General features: G+C 43.3%; 1 protein-coding gene across 2 annotated transcripts; it reads left to right on the top strand.

Annotated features, from left to right (window-relative positions):
• The first annotated feature begins 3,688 nt into the window (after positions 1-3,688).
• Positions 3,689-22,120, top strand: ZFP90 (ZFP90 zinc finger protein). Of its 2 annotated transcripts, none has more exons than XM_022583370.2 (5): positions 3,689-3,877; positions 4,153-4,219; positions 16,276-16,402; positions 16,742-16,837; positions 20,284-22,120. In XM_022583370.2, the coding sequence occupies exons 2-5, from the start codon at positions 4,187-4,189 to the stop codon at positions 21,924-21,926; spliced, it is 1,899 nt and encodes a 632-aa protein (XP_022439078.1). In that variant the 5' UTR covers positions 3,689-3,877; positions 4,153-4,186; the 3' UTR covers positions 21,927-22,120. The 2 variants fall into 2 exon arrangements, with proteins under 2 accessions (XP_022439078.1, XP_022439077.1); XM_022583369.2 differs by having other exon boundaries at positions 3,689-3,838.
• Positions 22,121-22,428: the final 308 nt, after the last annotated feature.

Raw genomic sequence — 22,428 nt, forward strand, 5'->3', positions numbered from 1 at the left:
TAATAGAAGCAGGGCAAATTTAGAACACGGTCTGCTTCTGTAAGACCTGAGGGTGTCTAGCCCCCAATTTTTTCTTTTTCTTCCAGTTGTATTGAGAAATAATTGACATACAGCACAGTATAAGTTTAAGGTATACAGCATAATATTTGGACTTACATCATGAAATGATCATCACAATAAGTTTAGTGAACATCTGTCATCTCATATAGATGCAAAATGAAAGAAATAGAAATAAGATTTTATGATGAGAACTCAGGATTTACTCTCTTAACAACTTTCATATACAGCATACAGCTGTGTTTATTATACGGCTCATTGTTGTACATTACATCCCTAGTACTTACTTATAACTGGAAGTTTGTATCTTTTTGACTGTCTTCATCCAATTTCCTCTCCCCCTACCCCCTGCCTCTGGTAACTACAAATATGATCTCTTTTTCTGAGTTTGTTTGTATGTTTTTTATTCGGTTTTGAAGTATAATTGATCTACAACACTATGTTAGTTCCTCTTACACAACATAGTGATTTTTTTCTATACATTTCAAATGATCGCCACATAAATCTAGTTACATCACCCCAAAGATATTACTTTGTTATTGACTATATTCCCCACACTGTACATTTTATACCTGTGGCTCATTTATTTTGGGACTGGAAGTTTGTACCTCTTAATCTTCCTTACCTATTCTTCCCCCCTCCCCTTCTCCTCTGGTAACCACCTGTTTGTTCTCTGTATCTATAAGTCTGTTTCTGTTTGCTCATTTGTTTTGTTTTTAAGATTCCACATACAAGTGATATCATACAGTATTTGTCTTTCTCTGACTTATTTCACTTAGCATAGTACCCTCTAGGTCCATCGATGTTGTCAAAAATGGTAAGATGTCATTCTTTTTATGGCTAATATTCTATTGTATATATACCACATTTTTATCCATTCATCTGTTGATGGGCACTTAGGTTGCTTCCATATCTTGGCCATTGTAGATAATGCTGCAATGAACATAGGGGTACAAATATCTTTTCTAATTAGTGTTTTTTGTTTTCCTTGGATAAATACCCAGGAGTGAAATTGCTGGATCATGGTAGTTCTATTTTTAATTTTTTGAAAAATCTCCAACTGTTTTTCATAGTGGCTGCAGCACTTTACATTCCCACCAACAGTGCATGAGGGTTCCCTTTTCTCAGTGTCCTCACTAACAGTTGTCATTTGTCTTTTTTATAATAGCCATTCTCACAGCTGTGAGGTGATACCTCATTGTGGTTTTGATGTTCATTTCCTTGATGATTAGTGATGTTGAGCATCACTCATTTTCATTTCAACAGACAGAATTTTCATGTGTCTGTTGGCCATCTGTATGTCTTCTTTGGAAAAATGTCTATTCAGATCCTCTGCCCATTTTTAAAATTTGGTTGTTTGGTTTTTTGATGTTGAATTGTACGAGTTCTCTGTATATTTTGGATACTAACCTCTTATTGGATATATCATTTACAAGTATCTTCTCCCATTCAGTAGGTGGTCTTTTTATTTTATTGATATTTCCTGCGCTGGGCAAAAGCTTTTTAGTTTGATGTAGCCCCATTTATTTATTTTTGCTTTACTTTCCCTTGCCTGGGGAGACATATCCAAAAAATATATGTTACTAGAACCTATGTCAAAGAGAGTACTGCCTATGTTTTCTTCTAGAAGTTTTACGATTTCAGGTTTTACATTTAAGCCTTTAATCCATTTTGAATTTATTTTTGTGCATGGTGTGAGAGATTATCTGGTTTGACTCTTTAGCATGTAGCTGTCCAGTTTTCCCAACACTATTTATCAAACAGGCTGTCTTTTCCCCATTTTATATTCTTGTTTCCTTTGTCATAACTTAATTGCCCATATAAGTGAGGGTTCATTTCTGGGCTCTCTATTCTGTTCCATTGATGTATGTGTCTGTTTTTGTGCCAGTACTGTTTTGATGACTGTAGCTTGAAATCAGGGGGAGTGTGATACCTCCAGCTCTGCTCTTCTTTCTCAAGATTGTTTTGGCTATTTGGGGTCTTTTGTATTTCCATACAAATTTTAGAATTATTTTTTCTAGTTCTGTGAAAAACGCCATTTTGTCTCTCTTTTGAACGCAGAAGAATTTAATCTCAGCTCTGAGTCCTGGTTTCCAATTCTGGGACAACAGGGAAATTTTCTCTTATCCCCTCATAGTAGTAAATGACCCATTGCTCCTGCTAACCCAGTGGTTCCGATCACATTCAAAGTAAAATCCACACTCCTTATCACAGCCTCTAAAAACCTTTGCTCCATCAAACCCCAGCCTACCTGTCCTACCTCTATGTCACTTACTCTCCCTCCCCCTCACTCTGCTACAGCTACATTAGGCATCAGTTTCTAAAACACATCAAGTTTGTTTCCACCGCGGGGCTTTGGCACCCTCAGTTCCTTCAGCCTGGAATTCTTTTCTCCCTCATGTTCCAGCAGTTGCCTCATTAGGTCTCAGTCTACTGAGTTCCTGCTTCAGAGAGGCCTCCTTAGACCACTCATTCATATTTCTGAATGATGCCTTCTGTTTGTTCCACAGCATCATACTCAGGCAGCAGTGGTGGAAAGCATTATTTTTTTTTAATGTTCATCCTTTTGATAAAGCATGTAACAAAAAGAACATTTACTTGCAATCATTTTCTACCATGTGAATATGTGATACTCTAATGTTAAAAAATCAAGTGTAAGTCTAGGAAGTTTTTAGACTATTTGTGATATATAAAACGTAGTTATAGAGCTTCCCTGGTGGCGCAGTGGTTGAGAGTCCGCCTGCCAATGCAGGGGACGCGGGTTCGTGCCCCGATCCGAGAAAATCCCACATGCCACGGAGCGGCTGGGCCCGTGAGCCATGGCCGCTGAGCCTGCGCGTCCGGAGCCTGTGCTCCGTAACGGGAGAGACCAGGACAGTGAGAGGCCCGCGTACCGCAAAAAAAAACAAAAACAAAAAAACCCCCATAATTATATAAATCTAATTCTTTGAGTTGAAATTTTCCATCATTTATTTATCTCCCCAAGTACAAAATCCTGAGCAATAGGATACCAAGTAATGAAATAACATGGCAGTGGCACAGTTTGCTTTTGAATACTGTTCGGGAGGCTACGGATTCATCTGAAGGTTTTTTGTTTTTTTCTTTCTGTAGTATCAACTATTTAATCAAGTATCTTGGCCGTAATATTCTATGTATGTGGTCTGGGGAGTCAGTGTCCAAACCTTTGGTAGTGACCCACGGATGAAGACGGCATAGAAGAGGCAACGTTGCCCCACTCCCTTCACTGTCTTATTCCTACAGCTGAAGTCAGTACGTGAAATTATCTTGTTGATATGTTTACGGGTTTTTTTGTCAGCCTCGTCTACAGGAGTGCATACTCGCTCCCAGAAAGCAGGATCTTTCCTGACCGATCTACCGCAGTATCCCGCCCCTAGCAACACGCCCCTGGCACAGAGAAGACGCTCAGTGACTGTTACTGGAATAAGCGGACGCAGGAGTACTCAAGCCCCACCCTCCAACCCGTTGGGCCCGGACAGCGGTCCCCACTGGGGCGCCTCGGAAAGCGAAGCTTCCTACCAGGCAGCCTCCGTGGGACCCATGCGCGGTGGCCGCTGGGAAGTGTAGTCGCGCGCCCGCCGCGGCCCGGCGGTTACGGGAGAAAGGCTCCGCATGCGCAGGCGCACTTCCGGCTTTGCCCCGCCGCTGCAGCCATTGTCCGGCCCAGGTGCGGCGAAGGCCGACCCTCGGACTTCAGAGTTGCAGAGGACTGAACCGGCACCGGGGACTGGAGGAGCCGGCCCGAGCCCTGGGTGGGCCTGAGGTCTCGAAATCCGTAGTCCCCAGGAGGCGGTGATTCCGAGTGCGCGGGTTGGGGCGGCACCTCCCACGGGCTTTGCGCGTGTACGTTCGGCCGCGCCCACCATCCTGCGGGTGGGACTGGGCGTGGCCGGAGGAGGGTGTCTAGGAGGCGGCGAGCGTTTAGTTTGGGGGAGGCAGGCCCAGGCAGGGCCCGCGCACCGCCCCACCTCTCTACCCTGGAGAAGTGGCTGCGGGGCGGAGGCGGGCCGGGCCTGGCGGGGCGCGGGCTGGTTGGCAGTTACAGCTGGCTGAGTGGGCCCTCTCCTCTGTCCCCAGACCCTGTCTAGGAGCCGGGCCCGGCGACGCAGGAATGGCCCCAAGGCCTCCGACGGCCAGGCCGCAGGTGAGCAGCCCGTTCCTACCCCGGGGCGTATTTGGAGTAGTCATTGTTCTCTGCTTGAGCGACCTTCCTTTCTGGCTTGCTTGCCCCCTCGGAGCTTCCTAGCCTTGCAAAACCAAGGTGTCCAGAGCTGGGGGGAAAGGGCTTCCCCAAAGGAGGGCTGGTGGGGAGGAGGGGGACCAGGGCGGGGTGGTCTTGTGGGAGGAGTTAAGAGTGGATGTATTAGGAAGTGTCAGTGTTGAGAATCCTGAGGGCCAAGCCAATTCCTTGAACTCTGTCCATTAGGAATCTAGAGGGTCGGGTGACAGAATAGAAAACTGTAGAGGGGAAAGTGACTGTGAGTGAAGGAGAGAGGAGCCCTAGCTTCTGACCCAGGGGCCATAGAGAGACCTTAAGGGACCAAAGAAGCCTGGTCTGGACCTGCCTAGGAAGAGCCTGGAGATGGGCTCTTCCCGGGCAAGGAGGAAAACAACAAGGGAGGACGTGTCCCGTAGCTTTACATGTTTTTTTCTGCTTTAACAGAGGTATAATAATGCACATCCCCAGATGTCCAGCCTTCAACTTAATTAACATAACGCTGATTTGTGAACCCGTTTATTCTTGTGAGACAGGAGGCATTTTCTAGAAGCATCACAACTCTGAGCTTACCCATTGATTTACAGACTCTTATCAGTGAAAATATAACAAAGTTCAGATGGTATTTTAATCCACACTCTTTACAATTAAGGAAAAATCACAGATTCTAGTTGCTAGGGTGTGAGACAAATCAGGTAAAAATACCAATGTTCTTTAAAAGCAGTTCACAGTAAATTAAACACAGCATATAATGTCTTTATATTTTTTTACTTCTTGTTATATGTTTTTGTTTTACAGGGGTGAGCTTTAAGGAGTAAGACAAGTAACAGTACTAGAACAAAACAGTTGTTTTGTTTGAGGAGAGCCAGAGCAAATCACTGTCATCAGCACCTTTCCGTATAAAGTGTTTCCTCAGTAGGTTTTGAGACTTCCGATGACTTAACTCACTTAACACCTCATAGGGGTGTTGATCATTTCCGCAGGGTGGGGGTGGGAGTTGCCTTTTGATGGTGAAAATGAATCTGTGTTCTGAACAGTGAACTTCCGGGACCTCTTTAAACTTCACTTTTAAAGCTGTGCTCCCCAGAGCACTCAGTTATGTTCTCATGGGATGGCCTGCCAGTGTTCACTTGGGTTACCTGACTTAGGCTGCACATGATGACTGGGGATGGAGGACAGCACAGAACAGAACACTGGCCCTACAAATGGGGCTTTTCAGGCAGAAATTTCCCTCTGTCAGTGGTTCCCCTTCTCTGAGCCTGGCGCTCAGAGGAATGCAAAAGATGAGCAGTTGAGTCATGTGACCACTTATCCAGGAAGTTAATTTAGTGGGGGAGGACAGCCTCATGCAGAAGTATAGCACCAGAAAGGTGGTTCAAGTGTTGCTGCAGAGATCCAGGGACTGCTGTGAGTGCAGAAGGGAGAGGAAATTCTGCCTGTGGGAAGAGTCAGTGGAGATTTCACCTTTGAATAGGGGCGGGGTCTGAGCCGGTGAAAATGAAGGGTGTGGGGGTAGAGCTGATTGACTGTGGGTCAGGGGTTGGGAGGCAAGAAGATGAGGGGCCTATATCCGAAACCATTGTCCTGTGTGACAGTGGGTGTGGGCTGCAGGCACTGTATAGATGAGAATACAAGGGCGTTTGGACTTTTTACCCTTTGGCCTTGGTAACCATTCATTCATTCATACATTCATTCAGCAGATAGTCACTGAACCCCTGTGAAGTGTTAAGACACTTTTCTAGGTGGTTGGTATACATTAGTGGACAAAATTTATAATGGTCTTTGCTCTCTTGGAGCTTACATCTTAGAAGGAAGAGGCAAATAATTAAGTAAGGAAATTGTATGATATCCTAGAAGGCATCAGTACCCTAGAAAAAAGATAAAAGGTAGGACTTCCCTGGTGGCGCAGTGATTGAGAGTCCGCCTGCTGGTGCAGGGGACACGGGTTCGTGCCCCGATCCGGGAAGATCCCACATGCCGCGGAGCGGCTAGGCCTGTGAGCCATGGCCGGTGAGTCTGCGCGTCTGGAGCCTGTGCTCCGCGACATGAGAGGCCCGCGTAACGCAAAAAAAAAAAAAAAAAAGATAAAAGGTAGAGAAGAATAAGGGGGATTGAGTAGGGAACTGGGGGCTTGTGGTAGGAGTGCTATTTATTCATTCATTTATGTCTGCTGCGTTGGGTCTTAGTGGCTGCATGCAGGCTTTCTGTAGTTGTGGCGAGTGGGGGTTACTCTTCGTCGCGGTGCACGGGCTTCTCATTGCGGTGGCTTCTCTTGTTGTGGAGCATGGGCTCTAGGCATGCGGGCTTTCGTAGTTGCGGCGCCTGGGCTCTAGGGTACGTGGGCTTCAGTAGTTGCAGCACACGGGCTCAGTAGTTGTGGTGCACGGGCTTTGTTGCTCCACAGCATGTGGGATCTTCCTGGACCAGGGATCGAACCCATGTCCCCTGCATTGGCAGGCGTATTCTTAACCACTGGGCCACGAGGGAAGTCCAAGGAGTGCAATTTAAATAGGGTGGTCAGGGTAAGCCTTATCCTTATTGAGATGATACCATCTGAGCAGACTTGAAGGAAGTGTGGGAGTTAACAACATTCAGGCCTGGGGGAGAGTGTTCTGGGTAGAGGGAACAGTGGGATGTGTGTCTGGTGTATTCAAGGAGCTGCAAGGAGGCTATTGTAGCTTGAGCCAATGATTTTGAGCAGGGAACTGTACAGTTTCTTAGTTTTACAGATGGCTGTGAATGATGTGCAGGAGCAAGAGTTTGAAAGTTGGGACTCCTGTGGTTGAGACCTTCTCCCAGGGCTTAGCTAACAAATACCTAAAGTGGTCTCACAGTGGGAGGGGAATGGGAGCAGAGATGGGCTGGGCGGAATACCCCCAAAATCCTTGGGTTCTATGGATTGTTAGTAACTATAGCTGTGTAAACAACTATGCATTCTTTTTTTTGTTATATGTGTACTATGTTTTTAGTTAGGATTTTTTTTTTTAAGAAGATGTTGGGGGTAGGAGTTTATTAATTTATTTATATTTATTTTTGCTGTGTTGGGTCTTCATTTCTGTGCGAGGGCTTTCTCCAGCTGTGGCAGGCGGGGGCCACTCCTCATCGCAGTGCGCGGGCCTCTCACCATCATGGCCTCTCCTGTTGTGGAGCACAGGCTCCAGACGCGCAGGCTCAGTAGCTGTGGCTCACGGGCCCAATTGCTCCGCGGCATGTGGGATCCTCCCAGACCAGGGCTCGAACCTGTGTCCCCTGCATTAGCAGGCAGACCCTCAACCACTGCGCCACCAGGGAAGCCGTTAGTTAGGATTTTGAAAAGGTGTTTACCATTCTTTTTTTTTTTTTTTTTTTTTTTTACCATTCTTAAAGTTGAAGCCACCAGAAAAGTAAGAAATGGGGAAAGTTTTATAAGAAAAAGCTGCTTATGGAGACCAGGTGTCTTGGTGTTCTATCTTGAAGAGGAGGAAATGCAGAGGGACCAGGCCCTGGTCTCTATTGACTTCAGATCCCAAGAGAGCTCTGTGGTTCGGTCATCAGAATTGAACAGACCCAGCAAAAGCTGGCTCAGGTCACAAACTCAGATGAGATGCTCCAGGGAAACCAAGCCACTTGCTGAACCAGGTCAGGATGTTTGTGGCCAGGGATATTCAAGCTCCCTCCATACAGAGGTCCCCTTTCTTAACCTCTTCCTGAGCTGACTGGTGCTGGTCTTTAAGCTTCAGCTCAGACCCTCCTTCCCTTGGGTAAGGTCAGGTGCCTCTCTTGTGCATTCCTGTAGCACCTATGTACACTTGTCATAGTAGTGTCTCATGTCATATGGAGTGGTGTGCTTACCCATCCGTCTCGTACTGGGCTTTCTGCTTTTCTAGAGAAGGGCCACCTGACTCCTTTCATCCTTTGCTCCAAAGTACACACACAGTAAGTGGGTGTCACATGAGCGAACATTAATAAGCACTTAACCCCAGGCAGTGATTTTATACTTTCTGCATTTTCTGCTCGTCACATAGCAAAAATGTGATTTTTCCAGTTGCAGTGATGCTAATTTTCTGATAAAGCAATTGAATGAAACAGTGTGACTTACGCTGTGCGCGGGCCTCCTCTAGTTGCAGCAAGCGGGGGCCACCCTTTGTTGCAGTGTGTGGCCTTCTCCTTGCAGTGGCTTCTCCTGTTGTAGAGCATGGGCTCCAGGCACATGGGCTTCAGAAGTTGTGGCATGTGGGCTCAGCAGTTGTGGCTCACGGGCTGTAGAGTGCGGGCTTCAGTAGTTGTGGCACGTGGGCTCAGTAGTTGTGGCACGCGGGCTTATTTGCCCCATGGCATGTGGGATCTTAGTTCCCCAACCAGGGATCGAACCTGGGTCCCCTGCATTGGAAGGCAAACTCTTAACCTCTGGACCACCAGGGAAGTCCCCTCAATTATAACATTTTAAATTTCATCTGATTTTTATGAGGATTTTCCTTTTGTTTTTTTAAATCACTTTTATGGTTGTATTATACTGCTTTGTATGATATACTAAAATTTATTTAACCATTTCTCAGAGGACATTTAGGTTGCTTCTGAAGTTTCTGCTATTACAAATAATACTGGGATAAAATCCCATTGGTTACAATAGATAATTAAAAAAAATTTTTTTTTACAAGAGAGATCTTTGGCAGGTTTTGATGGCATGCTTATCCCTAATTTGTAGAAACATTCAGATTGCTTTTCATCTTTTTCTGTCTTTTGAAAGAATTTGCCTATAAAACATTTCGATCCAGGATTTTTATAAAGAGGATGACTTGGGAACAGTTTTCTCTGTTTCTTCCTCAATTATTTTCTCTCCTTTTTTGTGTCAACATTGGTGATTTAGGATTTAAAAATTATCCACTTCACTAAGATCTTTCACATTTCTTAACACACTGCTGGGTATTTTACTGGTTTATCCCCTTATTTTAATTTTAATTTAATTTTATCATTATTTTTTAAATTAATTTATTATTTATTTATTTTTGGCTGTGTTGGGTCTTCGTCGCTGTGTGCGGGCTTTCTCTAGTTGTGGTGAGCAGGGGTTACTCTTCGTTGCGTTGTGCGGGCTTCTCACTGTGGTGGCTTTTCTTGTTGCAGAGCGCAGTCTCTAGGTGCACAGGCTTCAGTAGTTGTGGCACACAGACTTAGTTGCTCTGCGGCATGTGGGATCTTCCCGGACCAGGGATCGAACCCGTGTCCCCTGCATTAGCAGTTGGATTCTTAACCACTGTGCCACCAGGGAAGTCCCTCCCCTTATTTTTAAATTGATTTATTTTTTTATTTCTTCTTTTAGTATATTTGTCAGAGGTTTTTTTGTTCAGCCAGTATTTAAGAGGAGCCAGCTTTTAGATTTGGCTGTTAATGCTCCTAGTATTTATAATCTAAGAATAGAATTCACTAATCTGTAATTTTTTTTTAATCCTCAAAATGACTCCTCATTTTCCTTTGGTAAGAATTACCCAGACTCTCTTCATTCACTCAGCAGACATTTTTAGAATGCCTGCTCTGTGCCGGGTGGTATTCTTAACCAGGGTCACGCTCCAGAACCAGTCAGGAGAAGGTACCTGCTTCCTGTCGGGTGGCAGTAAGGCTTCAGTGAGGAAATTTAGCGAGGGGGTGCGTGCCCTGCAGTGAATGCTCAATAAATGTTAGTTGTTGCTTTTTTATAATGAATCATGTAAGGAGCTTTTAAATGTTGCCTGGTAGGGCCCTTCATGCATGGCCAGTTTTTCCAAATTGCCCCTGTGATTGTGGAAAATTCCAACATGCTTAGTTTTGGAAATACTGAAATGAAAAGGAGTTTGAGAAATTGTTGAGGGAGAAAAACATGAAAATATAGCTATAGTTCTGAAATTGAGATGTGGACCAAATACTAAAGGTGGCAGGGATCTGGAAAAGCTTCAGAAGGGAAGGGACCATTGAACTGGTTCTAGAAGGATGACTTGGAATTTATCCTGTAGAGCTGAGGGAAGAAAGTACATGATGGTCAGAATAGGATGTACAAAGGCAAGGAAACATGGAAGAGAATGATGTAATCAGGGCAAAGAGCCCACTTGTCAGAAGCATGGGGTGTGTGGCAGCAGGCAGAATTTAAGAGAAAGATGATTCTGTCACCTAGAGAGAATGGCCTGAGGTGGAGATCTGGAACAACCTAGAACAGTGTTGTCCAAAACAAGCATAAGCTACATTGATAATTTTAAATTTTTTAGTAGCCACGATGTAGAAAGAATCAGGGGAAGTTAATTTTAGTAACGCATACTATTTAACCTCATATAGCCAAAATCTTATCATTTCTACATGAATAAATATTTTAAAATTATTAATGAGATGTTTTATGTTTTTTTTGGTACTAAGTCTTTGAAATCCAGTGTTTTATACTTAACTGCACGTCCTAATTTGGACTAGCCACATTACTAGTGCTCAGTATTCACATGTGGCAAGTGGCTACCATATTAGACAACATAGATCTAGACCATTAGGCTATTGCCTGGCCCAATGGCATTGTTGGCAAGGAGGATTTAAGCTGGGTTTGAAAGGTGAAGGGAAGGGACTGAATGTAGGAGACATTTTTGAGGCTGTTGGTGATTCTACGGCATAAAGGAAAAATGAAGAGTCAAGGGTGAGGTCCAGGTTTCCAGTTGGGATACTATAGATGATGATGCCATTAGCGTCAGTAGGGCATCTGGGTATGTGTGTGAAGGTTAACAGTAATCATGTTACTTCTCTCTGTATGCACTTGTTAGGGATGCTGTTAACTCTCAGCTTACCAAACTGTTATTGTCCAGTATCATAGAGCACCGAGTACTTGAGTGAAAATGCCACACTGTATCCCAGTAAATTTAATGTATTCTAACTGGTTAAAGTAACTTGGTCTTAGAGGGGGGTAGTTTTTGTATTACTGTGATTGTATATAACATAAAAATTAAATATTATATACAATAGTTATATTAAATTAATAAATAAAAATGTTACATGTAGTATAAACACAATATTTAAAAATATGTGATTTAAATAACTAGATTATTTTTACTCATTAGCTTCCAGGCTCTGGTTTTGAGCTTTGCAAAGTTGCAAAACTACAAAGTTTCCTGAGTTATAGTTTTAGGGGATTTCTCCTGCAGGGATGGTATATGCTAGAGTTGCAGGAGTGTGTCTTTTTATAGTTGGACATGTCCTTTCTGGATGTACTCTTTCACCCTTCTGCTCTTAAAACTCTTATTTCTTCAGTTCAGGGAATCCATGTTATAGATGAGAAAATTGGATCTCCAGGAGGTCTGTGATTTGCCCAAGGATATTACACACTTAACTTCTTAGTATGTGCTGTTTCCAGTTCTTTGCTTTGGACTCCATCATTTGGCCAAGGTCCTCTTTATGTCAGCATGAGGAAGGGGAACATTTAATACTACTTGTTAGTTTTTAAAAGGTGTTGATTATGAGGTCCAGTTAAATCTGGAAGAAGGGTAAGCAGTGTTTACAAGACATCACTGGATCATTTTATTACAGTCTGAGGTGTGACCTGCATTTGGATGCCCTAAAGTTGATTTGATTCAGAGTGGCTAACTCACACCAAGGATCTCAGAGTACATTTTACCTATTTAATCTTGCAGACCACTGACTGTCCATTATGTACCAAAATGGTTCTGGCCAGTGGAGATTCGAAGGCGCCTGAGACAAGGTCTTGACCCTCTAGAAGCACAGTGAACAATAGGTAACATTTGCCATAAGGTAGTGTCTTATGAGCTGTGCTGAAGAGAGGCCTAGGGAGGGGAGCTGGGGGGCGGGGGTTAGCCTAGACCTGGAGGTAGAAATGGAGCCCCTGAGGAGAGAACTTGACTGAGTCTTGGTGGGAGAGTGTTAGCAGGCGGAGGAGGGAAGGCCCAACATTTTGAAGCAGCACTTGCAGAAGAGAAAGAGATCTTTTTTTTCAAGGAGGTGTAAGTGTTCTGCACACTGAATCATGGTGTACAAGGGGAAGAGAAGCCAGAGCTGAGGCTGCAGAAATAAGGTGAGGACTAGGTTGGAAGAGCTCAGAAGCTCACACTAAGGAGTCTAGTTTTTAATCTCAAGGAAAATTTATTAAATATTTATGGAGCCCCCACTATGTGCCCAGCCTCTTGTAGCCAATGGAGATTCAGCCATAAAGAAAATAGGTAATATTCCTACTCTCCTGGAATTTACATTCTGCTGTGGGATGCAGACTGTAAACAAATAAAATATGACACGTCAGGTGTAAGGACTATGAAAAAGGAAAAGAACAGAGAGTGACAGTGCAAGGTTGCGGGAGGGGGGGCGCTGTTTTATATAGCGTGGTCAAGGATGTTGGCTCTGGTGAGGTAATGTTTGAACAAAAAGCGGAAGGAAGTGAGTGGGGAGCCACATGCGTATCTGCAGGAAGAGGCTTCCAAGTCAAGGAACAGGCAGAGTGAAGACCTCAAGGCAGAAGCATGTGTGGTACGTTCCAGGAGTTGTAAGGAGGGCAGGGTGAGTAAAGGTAAGAGAGCAGTAGGTTGGGGATGAGGTTCAAGATGAAGTCAGGGAGATAGTGGGGGGCCAGATTGTGAGGGGCTGTGTAGCTACTATCGAGACCTTGGCTTTTACTTGGGATGAATTGGGATGCCGTTGGAGGCTTTTTTTTGCGGGGGGGGGGGATGCCATTGGAGGCTTTTAAGCAAAGGAATGACTTGCTCTGAAAGGTTTTAACAAGATGAGTCTAGTAGTTATATGGAAGACAGACTTGGGAGGGGTGGGGCATGAGTGGAAAAGGGGAGACAAGGTAGGAGATAGTAGCAGTGATCCAGGTAAGAGGTGATGGTGGCATGGACTAGGGTGAGGGCAGTAAGAATAGGGAAAAGTGGGAAGAAATTAAAGGTTTGTATGCATGATCAAATTTGTTTTAGAGAAGTGACTCTGATAGTACACAGGAAAGAGTTGGTGGAACCGTGAGTAGTAGAACAGAAGTTACTTGTCCTGCCAGGGCAAGAAATGAGTGGCCTGGACTAGACATTTGTTTACTGGTCAGCACATTCTTTAACATTAGTTCAACCTATTTGGGGAAGCAGAATAAAGTCAGGAGGCCATGTGTTAAATACAGGGAACCAGTGAAGCAAAGGAATCCAGATTGGCTGCCAACTCTGTGTTCCTAAACCAAAGGGGCTGTAAGTTTAGAGGACAGAGTAGGAGTGGAAAGGTGTTACTTCTCACAGCCTAACTTGAAATGTCTGCTTTGGTCCAAACCTTTTCTCTGCTAGCCATGTGCATCCCAAATCCAGCCTCCCTTCTCTAACTTCTCAGTACCTGGGATGGATTCCCACTCTTTTTTCTCCCATCCTAATGGTACTTACCTCTTAAGGCCCAGTGCATAGCCTACCTTGAAGCTTCTCTCTTGTACCCAGTTTTCCCTGCCCAGAACGCTGGTAGCACCCACTTTACTATGTATTGTCTCATATCATGCTCTAATAAACAACACATTTTAAAATAAACTGAAACCTATTCAAGGACTGCAGTGTTTTTCTTTTGCATTTTTATTCTGCCATGGTGCATATGGTAAAGCCAGGCGCCTAGTAAATATCTAGTGTCTTTTTTTTTAGCATCTAGTATCATCTTACCTGGCACAGTCAGATCCCTGACCTCTGTCAGAAAAATCTGCCACGGTTCAACCCTTCTCTGTTCTTGTGGGGACACAGCCGCAGTGTTGAGCAGAAATGTGATATGGAGGAGGCACTGTTGTGTACAGATGCAATAATGCACCTCACCCAGCAGGAGATGGGGCCACTCTCCTTTTCTCTCAAATTCAAATCTCAGCTATCTCCTCAAGGCTCAACTCAGTCAGGAATCAGATATTTAGTGTTGGGTCAGGTACTTGCTAGACACTGGTATTCTAGAGTTTAAAAAAAAGGAAAAGTAGAGTCCCTGCTCTCACGATGCTCACCATCTAACTAGGAAAACAAGCATTAAGTAGATTATTAGGTCTGTTTCAATTGTGGATGCGCAAAGTGGCTTAAAGCACATGATATGGGGATTGACCCTCCATTGGGGGATCAGAAAACCTCACTGAAGATCTGCTAACCTACACCCGAAGTATGGAATTAGCAAGGGAAAGATGGATGGGAGGGTGGAGAGAGAATTATATCTTCCAGGAAACAGAAGTCCAATTCAGCTATAGCTAAGCACATGGGAGGAGGGCATGGAATAAGGTAGAAACCTTCACGTAACTTTCCCTCACTGCTCCAGTGAACTCATGGCTCTGCTTTCAGTGTCTTTTCATGCTGATTGTCTTTACATACTTTATTATGTACTTCTTGAGGTAGAAATCTAACCAGGACCAAAGGAGATATTTCAAGTTGGGCATAGTGACAGGTGTCCCATGGCTTAACAAGGCCTGGTGAGGCAAGACAGAAATCAACCTGTGAGCATCAGAACGGACTATTCAGAGGCACGAGAGTCCTCAGCCAATTTCAGTGGGTGTTGAGGAGGAAGTGATTGGAGTGGAGTAAAGCATGAAAAAATCTTTGACCTAGAAATTCCAATTCTAGCTAGCTAGCCTACAGGAATTCTAATATATTTGCACAAAGAGTGTGTATTGCAGTAATGTTTGTAATAGCAAAATATTGGAACTAATCCAAATATCATAATAACTGGTCGGGCTTCCCTGGTGGCGCAGTGGTTGAGAGTCCGCCTGCCAATGCAGGGGACACGGGTTCGTGCCCTGGTCCGGGAAGATCCCACATGCCGCGGAGCGGCTAGGCCCGTGAGCCATGGCCGCTGAGCCTGCGCATCCGGAGCCTGTGCTCTGCAACAGGAGAGGCCACAACAGTGAGAGGCCCGCGTACAGCAAAAAAAAAAAAAAAAAAAGAACTGGTCCATTTATTCATTCACCAAGTTTTTCTAAGCATCCACTATGTGCTGGGCATCGGTCTAGGCACTGGGGGGCATATAGCTGTGAATAAGATAGGTAAAGTCCTTATTCTCACGGGACTTGCAACTGGGGAGACAGAAAAGCTAACAAATCTCAGATAACGATTAGGAATACAAGTGTCCTTTTTCATCTGAATCTATTTGGTTCCTGAGTTCAGGTGGCAGGAATTTGGACAGTGAGCGATACCTGTTTTGGGAGAAAAATTAAGCATGATAATATGATGCATAGTAAATTAGAGGGAGGTGCTAAGACACCTTTTCTGAGGCGGCGATCCTGGACCTGAGACCTAAACGTGGTTTAGGTTGACTGATTGTCAACCATGTCGCGATCCCAAGGCCCAGGGTGGGAACAGGCTTGATATATTCAGGGCAAGGTCAGCATGGCCAGAGCCCAGTGAGTGATGGGGGAGTTTGAATCTTGTTCCTAGTACAGTGGGGTGCTATGGGTTTTAGGCAATGGGTGTCTTATGGTACAGCTGTACTCTGCGGTGCTATGAAGAATTCAAAGAAATAAGGTGAAGTTATACATAACACTAAGGAAAGACTTCCAAGATACATAGCTAAATGTGAAAAGCAGGATGTAGAACAATTTATATGATATTTCACAAAACAAGACTGTGTGTGTGTGTGTGTGTGTGAAACATGGAAAGGGACTGTTAAGTGTATACACCAAACTGTTAACAATGGTTATTTGTAGGGAGTTTGTGGGATTGGTGATGGGGGTGAAGGAGGGCTGTCACTTTTTATTCCCTGCTGTATTTGGGTTTTGTAATGGGCAGTGAGGAATTGGTGATTGTATAGGAAAGGCTTGGCTTTGAAGGGAACAAGAAGAGAACTAAGTAGGCTTACAGGATTGCGGGACACATTGCCCCTCATGACTTTCCTGCCTGCCATATTAGATTCTCTATAAAATTGTGTAACAACTAGTATATTTAACCCAACATTGCCTCCTCAGGATATCACACATGTGATCACCATTTGTGATAGACCCTACAGTAGGTTCCCAGTTTTGCCATGGGAACATTTGTGGGGTTGATCCCTACTTGAGCAGGAATGTGTTCCTACAGGAATCGGTGACATTTAAAGATGTGGCTGTGAACTTCACCCAGGAAGAATGGCACCACATGGATCCCGCTCAGAGGCGCTTGTACAGGGATGTGATGCTGGAGAACTATAGCCACTTGGTTTCTCTTGGTAAGGACCACATCTCATTGTCTGTGTATTGGTGGGTCTTTCCCTTCTCAGTTGCTAAGGTTGTGGGACTCATAGTTTGGGTGACTGTGAGCAGAGTGTACAGGGTTAGAGCTTGTTCATCTTGCTGGGACCCAGCTTTATGGGTTTCTGAGCCTGCTCTTTAGGTAAAAGGTCTTTCTTTTGCAGAACTGGAAATAGGCCATTTGATTGCATGACTCTTCAAGTTGCACCATTTTTTCCCTTCAGAGTTCCTGAGGATCAAGGCCTAATACTGACTTGTAGAGGGTTCTTTGTCTACTTGCACAAACAACCAAATCTTGTGTATTTACCCATGAGCAGGATATCAAGTTTCCAAGCCAGAGGTGATCTTCAAATTGGAGCAAGGAGAAGAGCCATGGATAGCAGAGGGAGAAATCCAAAGACCTTTCTGTCCAGGTAAATGAGGGAGAATCAAGCATGTAGGACAATGGCACAGCTGAGGGAGAGGGAAGCACCTTCATATTGCTGCCTTGGGAGCGCCTAGACCTGTAGAAGAGGTTGGACCGTCTCCTGGATGACACCTCTATATGTCTCCCTTCTCCATTAGGGTGTCTTGCTGCTGGTAGGTCTTGGAAGAAAAGGTACCTCTTTTTCCTTTCTGAAAGTAGCCCTTTGTCCTACACTCAGAATACCATCTGTCCCTATCCTATATCCCTACTTCTGTTTTCTCCTTTGGTGTCCTCAGTCCCCCTTCATTATTTAGAGATCTCTTTTCTTACTCATTCAGACATTAATTGAACTTCCATATCTCCTCCTTGTTTTTTCTTGCTGCTTTCACTGTCGAATGCCCCAGACTTGTAGGAAATACCCATAACCTTGATTCTCCCTCCCTCCAGACTTTTTCCCCTGACTGCACTCCTGTACCACCTGTCTGGCGAGCAACACCATCCTCCTTCCGTCCTGCACTCCTGTCCATTTCCTCCCTCCACAGTTCCTGGAGTATCATCCTCTCCTGGTTTCCCCACTCATTCAATGCTTCTTGGCTTTGGGTCTTTGGCTTTTCTTGCTTTTCCCTCTTAGTGAATCTACCTTAAGGAGCCTGCCTTCTGGCTTCCTCTCCTTTCTTTCTATATTACCTCCCTATAAAAGGGTGCCTGCCTTCTGGTAGTTGCAGCTCTTTATTGTGTGCTGTAGACTCAGAATCATCCTTACTTGTACCCTGGTCACTTTTATTTTCTTCTCACAGGACCCCTCCACTTGTAAGTCCCACAACGTTCTTATTAGAGGTGTAAAATCTAGATTAATCATCTTGCATCTCCAGTCAGCACATTTTGCTACATTGCCCATTATCCATTTCTCCCCTTGCCCATTAGAAATTACCAGGATTCCAGTCCCTCAGGCCAGACACCATAGTCAGTCTAGTCTTTTTCTTTCAACCCAAGTTATTTTCCTCCTTTGAGAAGTATCTTAGGTTTTCCTCCCTTTTAACTTGGACTGGTGACATCCTAAACCAAACCCCAGACTTAGATTATTATAATTCCCAGTTGAAATTGCTCACTGAATCTTAACTTTTTGTAATCCATACTGGATTTTTTAAATCATACTTTTATTGAGATATAATTCACATACCATAAAATTCACCCTTTTAAAGTGTACATTTCAGTGGTTGTTTTGGATATGTACAGAGTTGTGCAGCCATCACCACTATCTAAGCAGTACATGTTCAACACCCCAATAAGAAATCTTATACCCACTAGCAGTCACTTTCCATTCCCCATACCCCCCAGCTCCTGGCAACCATCAATCTCTATGGATTTGCCTATTCTGGATATTTTCTATATATGGAATCATAATATGTAGCCCTTTGTGACTGGCTTCTTTCACTTAGCATAACGTTTCAAGGTTCATTCATGTTGTAGCATGTATTAGAACTTCATTCCTTTGTATTGCTGAGTAATATTTTATTGTATGGATATATCACATTTTGTTTATCTATTCATCACTTCATGGACCATATTGGATTTTAATGCTTTATCTTCCTAAACTAGCCACCTCTGAAAGAACTTTGCTATTACTCCCTGTACCTCATTATAGGAAGCAGAAACTCCCTTGATTTAAAGGTCCCCATCATCCCTTCCAGTATTATCTTTCTATTCCTGCTAAAAAAAGCTCCACCTAGTTTAAACTTTTTCTTGATGTTCTCTGTAAGTAGCATATAGTTTCCCTCATTAGATAATACTTTGTGCCTATCCAAAACCATCTATTCTTTAAGTTCAAGGTCTGTCTAATCCATAAAACTTAATATATGCTAATATATTTATTTGTTTCTTCCTTGATCACAAATACCATTTATATCATCTCTACCACACAAATTCAGATTTAATATGTGCCATCTGATGGGTTTTTTCTTAAGTCATCAAAAGATTGAGTCTTGTTTTTATTCTTAGATTTTAAGCTCCTGGAGAGTCTATTTATTATATTTCTAAATATTTTCTATTTGTATTGCAGAGCATATAGAAGGCAGTCAGAAAATTACTTGATTGATTGTTATGGTATATTGCTGGGAGAGAACTTTCTCATTCATTCATTCCAACAAACATTTCTTGAATGTCCCACTGAGAAGGATTCTAAAAGGAGTACAAAGCATTCTCTGTCCTCAGAAATTTAGAATTGAGTCTTGTTCCAGGGTAAGGAATTTGGGAGTTTAGGGCTCCTTAGTTACTGGGGGTTATTTTTCCCCTCCTAGTATTTTATTATGCAAATTTTCAAATATTTGAGAAGTTGAAAAAATTATACAGTGAACACCATATACCTACCACCATGGTGCTATAGTTGTTAACATGTTGTTATATTTGCTTTATCACTTCGTCATATCTCTTCGTCTGTCTATCTATTAATCTGTCTTACCTTTGATGCATTTCCTAGTGAGTTGCAGACATGAGTACATTTCACCCCTACATGCTTCAGCATGTATATCATTGGCTAGAGTTCAATATTTGTTCATAGTTCTTTTTTTTTAGAAAATATTATATACAGTGAAATATATACCTCTTATATATGTACCATCCATTTGATTTTGACAAGTGCATTCTCCCATCCAACCGAAACTTCTGTTGATATGGAACATCTCCATCATTCCAGAAACCTCCCTCCCCTTAGTTTTTAAAAGGTTACCTTTCTTAGAACCTAGACATTAATTAATTTTCTGCTATTAGTATTCTGAGGTTAAACAGAGGTTTAGAGATCGGTTTTTTAGGCAGATTAAAATAAATTGTTTTTGGTTAAGAGAGGTGATTAATGTAGAATCAGAACTCAAATAGACTAAAATCACAGCTCCGTGTGTAAGGGCAAGGATGATTTGCCTCCTGAAATATTACTTTTTTTTCTCTTTGGGAAGTATAGCCCTTGATCTCGGGTTATGTCAAAGAATCATTTCAGTTAGATCACTGGCTGCAGATTTTCTCTGCAGGGTTTGAAGATCTGAAGCCTCAGAGGGGACTTTAAAGAAATTATGAAATGAATGTATTAGGAAGATAGATTCCGTGGCAGTTTGTAAAATGGCCGGGAGGCATGGATAACAGATAGGACTCTGCAAGACAGACCATGATCCTATTCCATTTGTATCTGTGCCTAACTCTCTCTTGCTCACCTGTTCCCTACTCCCTAACAAGCCCTCCTACATGGGCTTCCTCATTCTGGACTTATTCTTCTCTCTGGATCTGCAGTCTGCATTGTCACCTCTCTCCACTCTTCCTTTCTCCATTTTGGGCCTTCTCCTGAAGCTACAGGACTAATTTCAAAACAGAGTGATGTATAACATATCTCTTTCACTTCCTCATTCCTGTAGCAGTTTGTTTTAACAGGAGGGAATAGGGGACTTTTGCACTTTGGATTTCTTTCAGACTGGAGGACCAGGCCTGAAGCCAAATCTTCAAATCAGCAGAGCATATCTGAAGTATCCCTTAGCACAGATGATCCCTCATGTGCCACGTTAGAAGACACTTGGGATGTTAATGGCCAGTTAGAGAGGCACAAGGAAAACTGGAAGAGACATTTGGGGCCAGATGCATCCACCCAGAAGAAAATAGTCACACCAGAGGAAGCTTGTGAGCAAAATAAATTTGTTGAAAATTCTAGATTGAACACAGACCTGGTTACACAACTGAACATTCCTCCAAGGTCTAATGAATGTGATACACTTGGGAGCAATTTGGGACATAATTCAGACTTACTCAGTCAGAATAATATCCTTGCAAAAAAGAAACCTTATAAATGTAATAAATGTAGAAAAGCCTTTATTCATAGGTCATCATTGACTAAACATGAGAAAACTCATAAAGGAGATGGAACTTTCCCCAACGGTACAGATCAGGGAATTTATCCTGGAAAGAAACACCATGAATGTACTGACTGTGGGAAAACCTTCCTCTGGAAGACACAACTTACTGAGCATCAGAGAATTCACACTGGGGAGAAACCCTTTGAATGTAATGTGTGTGGGAAGGCCTTCAGGCATAGCTCATCCCTCGGTCAGCATGAGAATGCTCATACTGGAGAGAAACCCTATCAGTGTAGTCTCTGTGGGAAAGCCTTCCAGCGCAGCTCCTCCCTTGTTCAACACCAGAGAATTCACACTGGAGAGAAACCATATCGATGTAATTTGTGTGGTAGGTCGTTTAGGCATGGCACATCCCTCACTCAACACGAGGTCACACATAGTGGAGAGAAACCCTTCCAATGTAAGGAATGTGGGAAAGCCTTTAGTCGGTGTTCTTCCCTTGTCCAGCATGAGAGGACTCACACAGGAGAGAAACCTTTTGAATGTAGCATATGTGGGAGGGCTTTTGGTCAGAGCCCATCCCTTTATAAACATATGAGGATTCATAAGAGAGGCAAACCTTACCAAAGCAGTAACTACAGCATAGATTTCAAGAGCTCATCTCTTACTCAAGATGAAAACACTCTCACTGAAGTGAAATCCTATCATTGCAATGACTGTGGGGAAGACTTCAGTCACATTACAGACTTCTCTGACCATCAGAGGATCCACACTGGAGAAAACCCCTATGATTGTGAGCAGGCCTTTAGTCAACAATCTATTTCTCACCCTGGCGAGAAACCCTATCAATGTAATGTATGTGGGAAAGCTTTCAAAAGGAGTACGAGTTTCATAGAGCATCACAGAATTCATACTGGAGAAAAACCCTATGAATGTAATGAATGTGGAGAAGCCTTCAGTCGACGCTCATCACTGACTCAACATGAGAGAACACACACTGGAGAGAAACCCTATGAATGTATCGACTGTGGTAAAGCCTTCAGTCAGAGTTCATCCCTCATTCAGCATGAGAGAACTCATACCGGAGAAAAACCCTATGAATGTAATGAATGTGGGCGAGCTTTCCGAAAGAAAACTAATCTGCATGATCATCAGAGAATCCATACTGGAGAAAAACCCTACGCTTGTAAGGAATGTGGGAAAAACTTCAGTCGAAGCTCAGCTCTTACTAAACATCAGAGAATTCATACACGAAATAAACTCTAGGAACCTTGACATTAGGGAATGTGCCAAAAGCTTTAGCTAAAATATTGTTCTTATTCAGTATCAGAGGATTCTTACTGGAGAGAAAGCTTGAGAATGTAATGAATTGTGTGTGTGTATGTGTGCACATTGTGTGTGGAGAAAGCTCTGTGCTAGTAGACAGTGTTTTTTTTTAATAAAAGCCACATTCTCTGGGACTTCCCTGGTGGTCCAGTGGTTATAAGACTCCACGCTTCCAACTGCAGGGGCACAGGTTCGATCTCTAGTCGGTGAAGATCCTGCGTGCCATGTGGTGCAGCCAAAAAAGAGAAAAGGAAAAAAATAAGTAAAAGCCACATTCTCAGATCTGATTACAGACGTGTGTAAAAACAACTACAAACATATAACCTGTTAGAAATGGTATGCCTATATATTGGACTTTGTAAATTTTTTGAATATATGTTTGCAGGAGATCACCAACTTTCAACAATTTAACTTGTAACTCTCACTGTTTACAGCTTTTTAA

The sequence above is a fragment of the Delphinapterus leucas genome, chromosome 20, assembly GCF_059928025.1.
Source record: "Delphinapterus leucas isolate spDelLeu-1000000601 "Yukka" chromosome 20, BTC_Dleu_Yukka2, whole genome shotgun sequence".
NCBI classification, from domain to species: Eukaryota; Metazoa; Chordata; class Mammalia; order Artiodactyla; family Monodontidae; genus Delphinapterus; species Delphinapterus leucas.

What these genes read in the sequence shown, in the direction of transcription:
- ZFP90 (XM_022583370.2), top strand. Translation starts at nt 4,187, where the DNA reads ATGGCCCCAAGGCCTCCGACGGCCAGGCCGCAG. An exon ending in CTCCGACGGCCAGGCCGCAG is followed by an intron (nt 4,220 to 16,275) that starts GTGAGCAGCCCG and finishes GTGTTCCTACAG; the next exon opens with GAATCGGTGACATTTAAAGA. An exon ending in TAGCCACTTGGTTTCTCTTG is followed by an intron (nt 16,403 to 16,741) that starts GTAAGGACCACA and finishes ACCCATGAGCAG; the next exon opens with GATATCAAGTTTCCAAGCCA.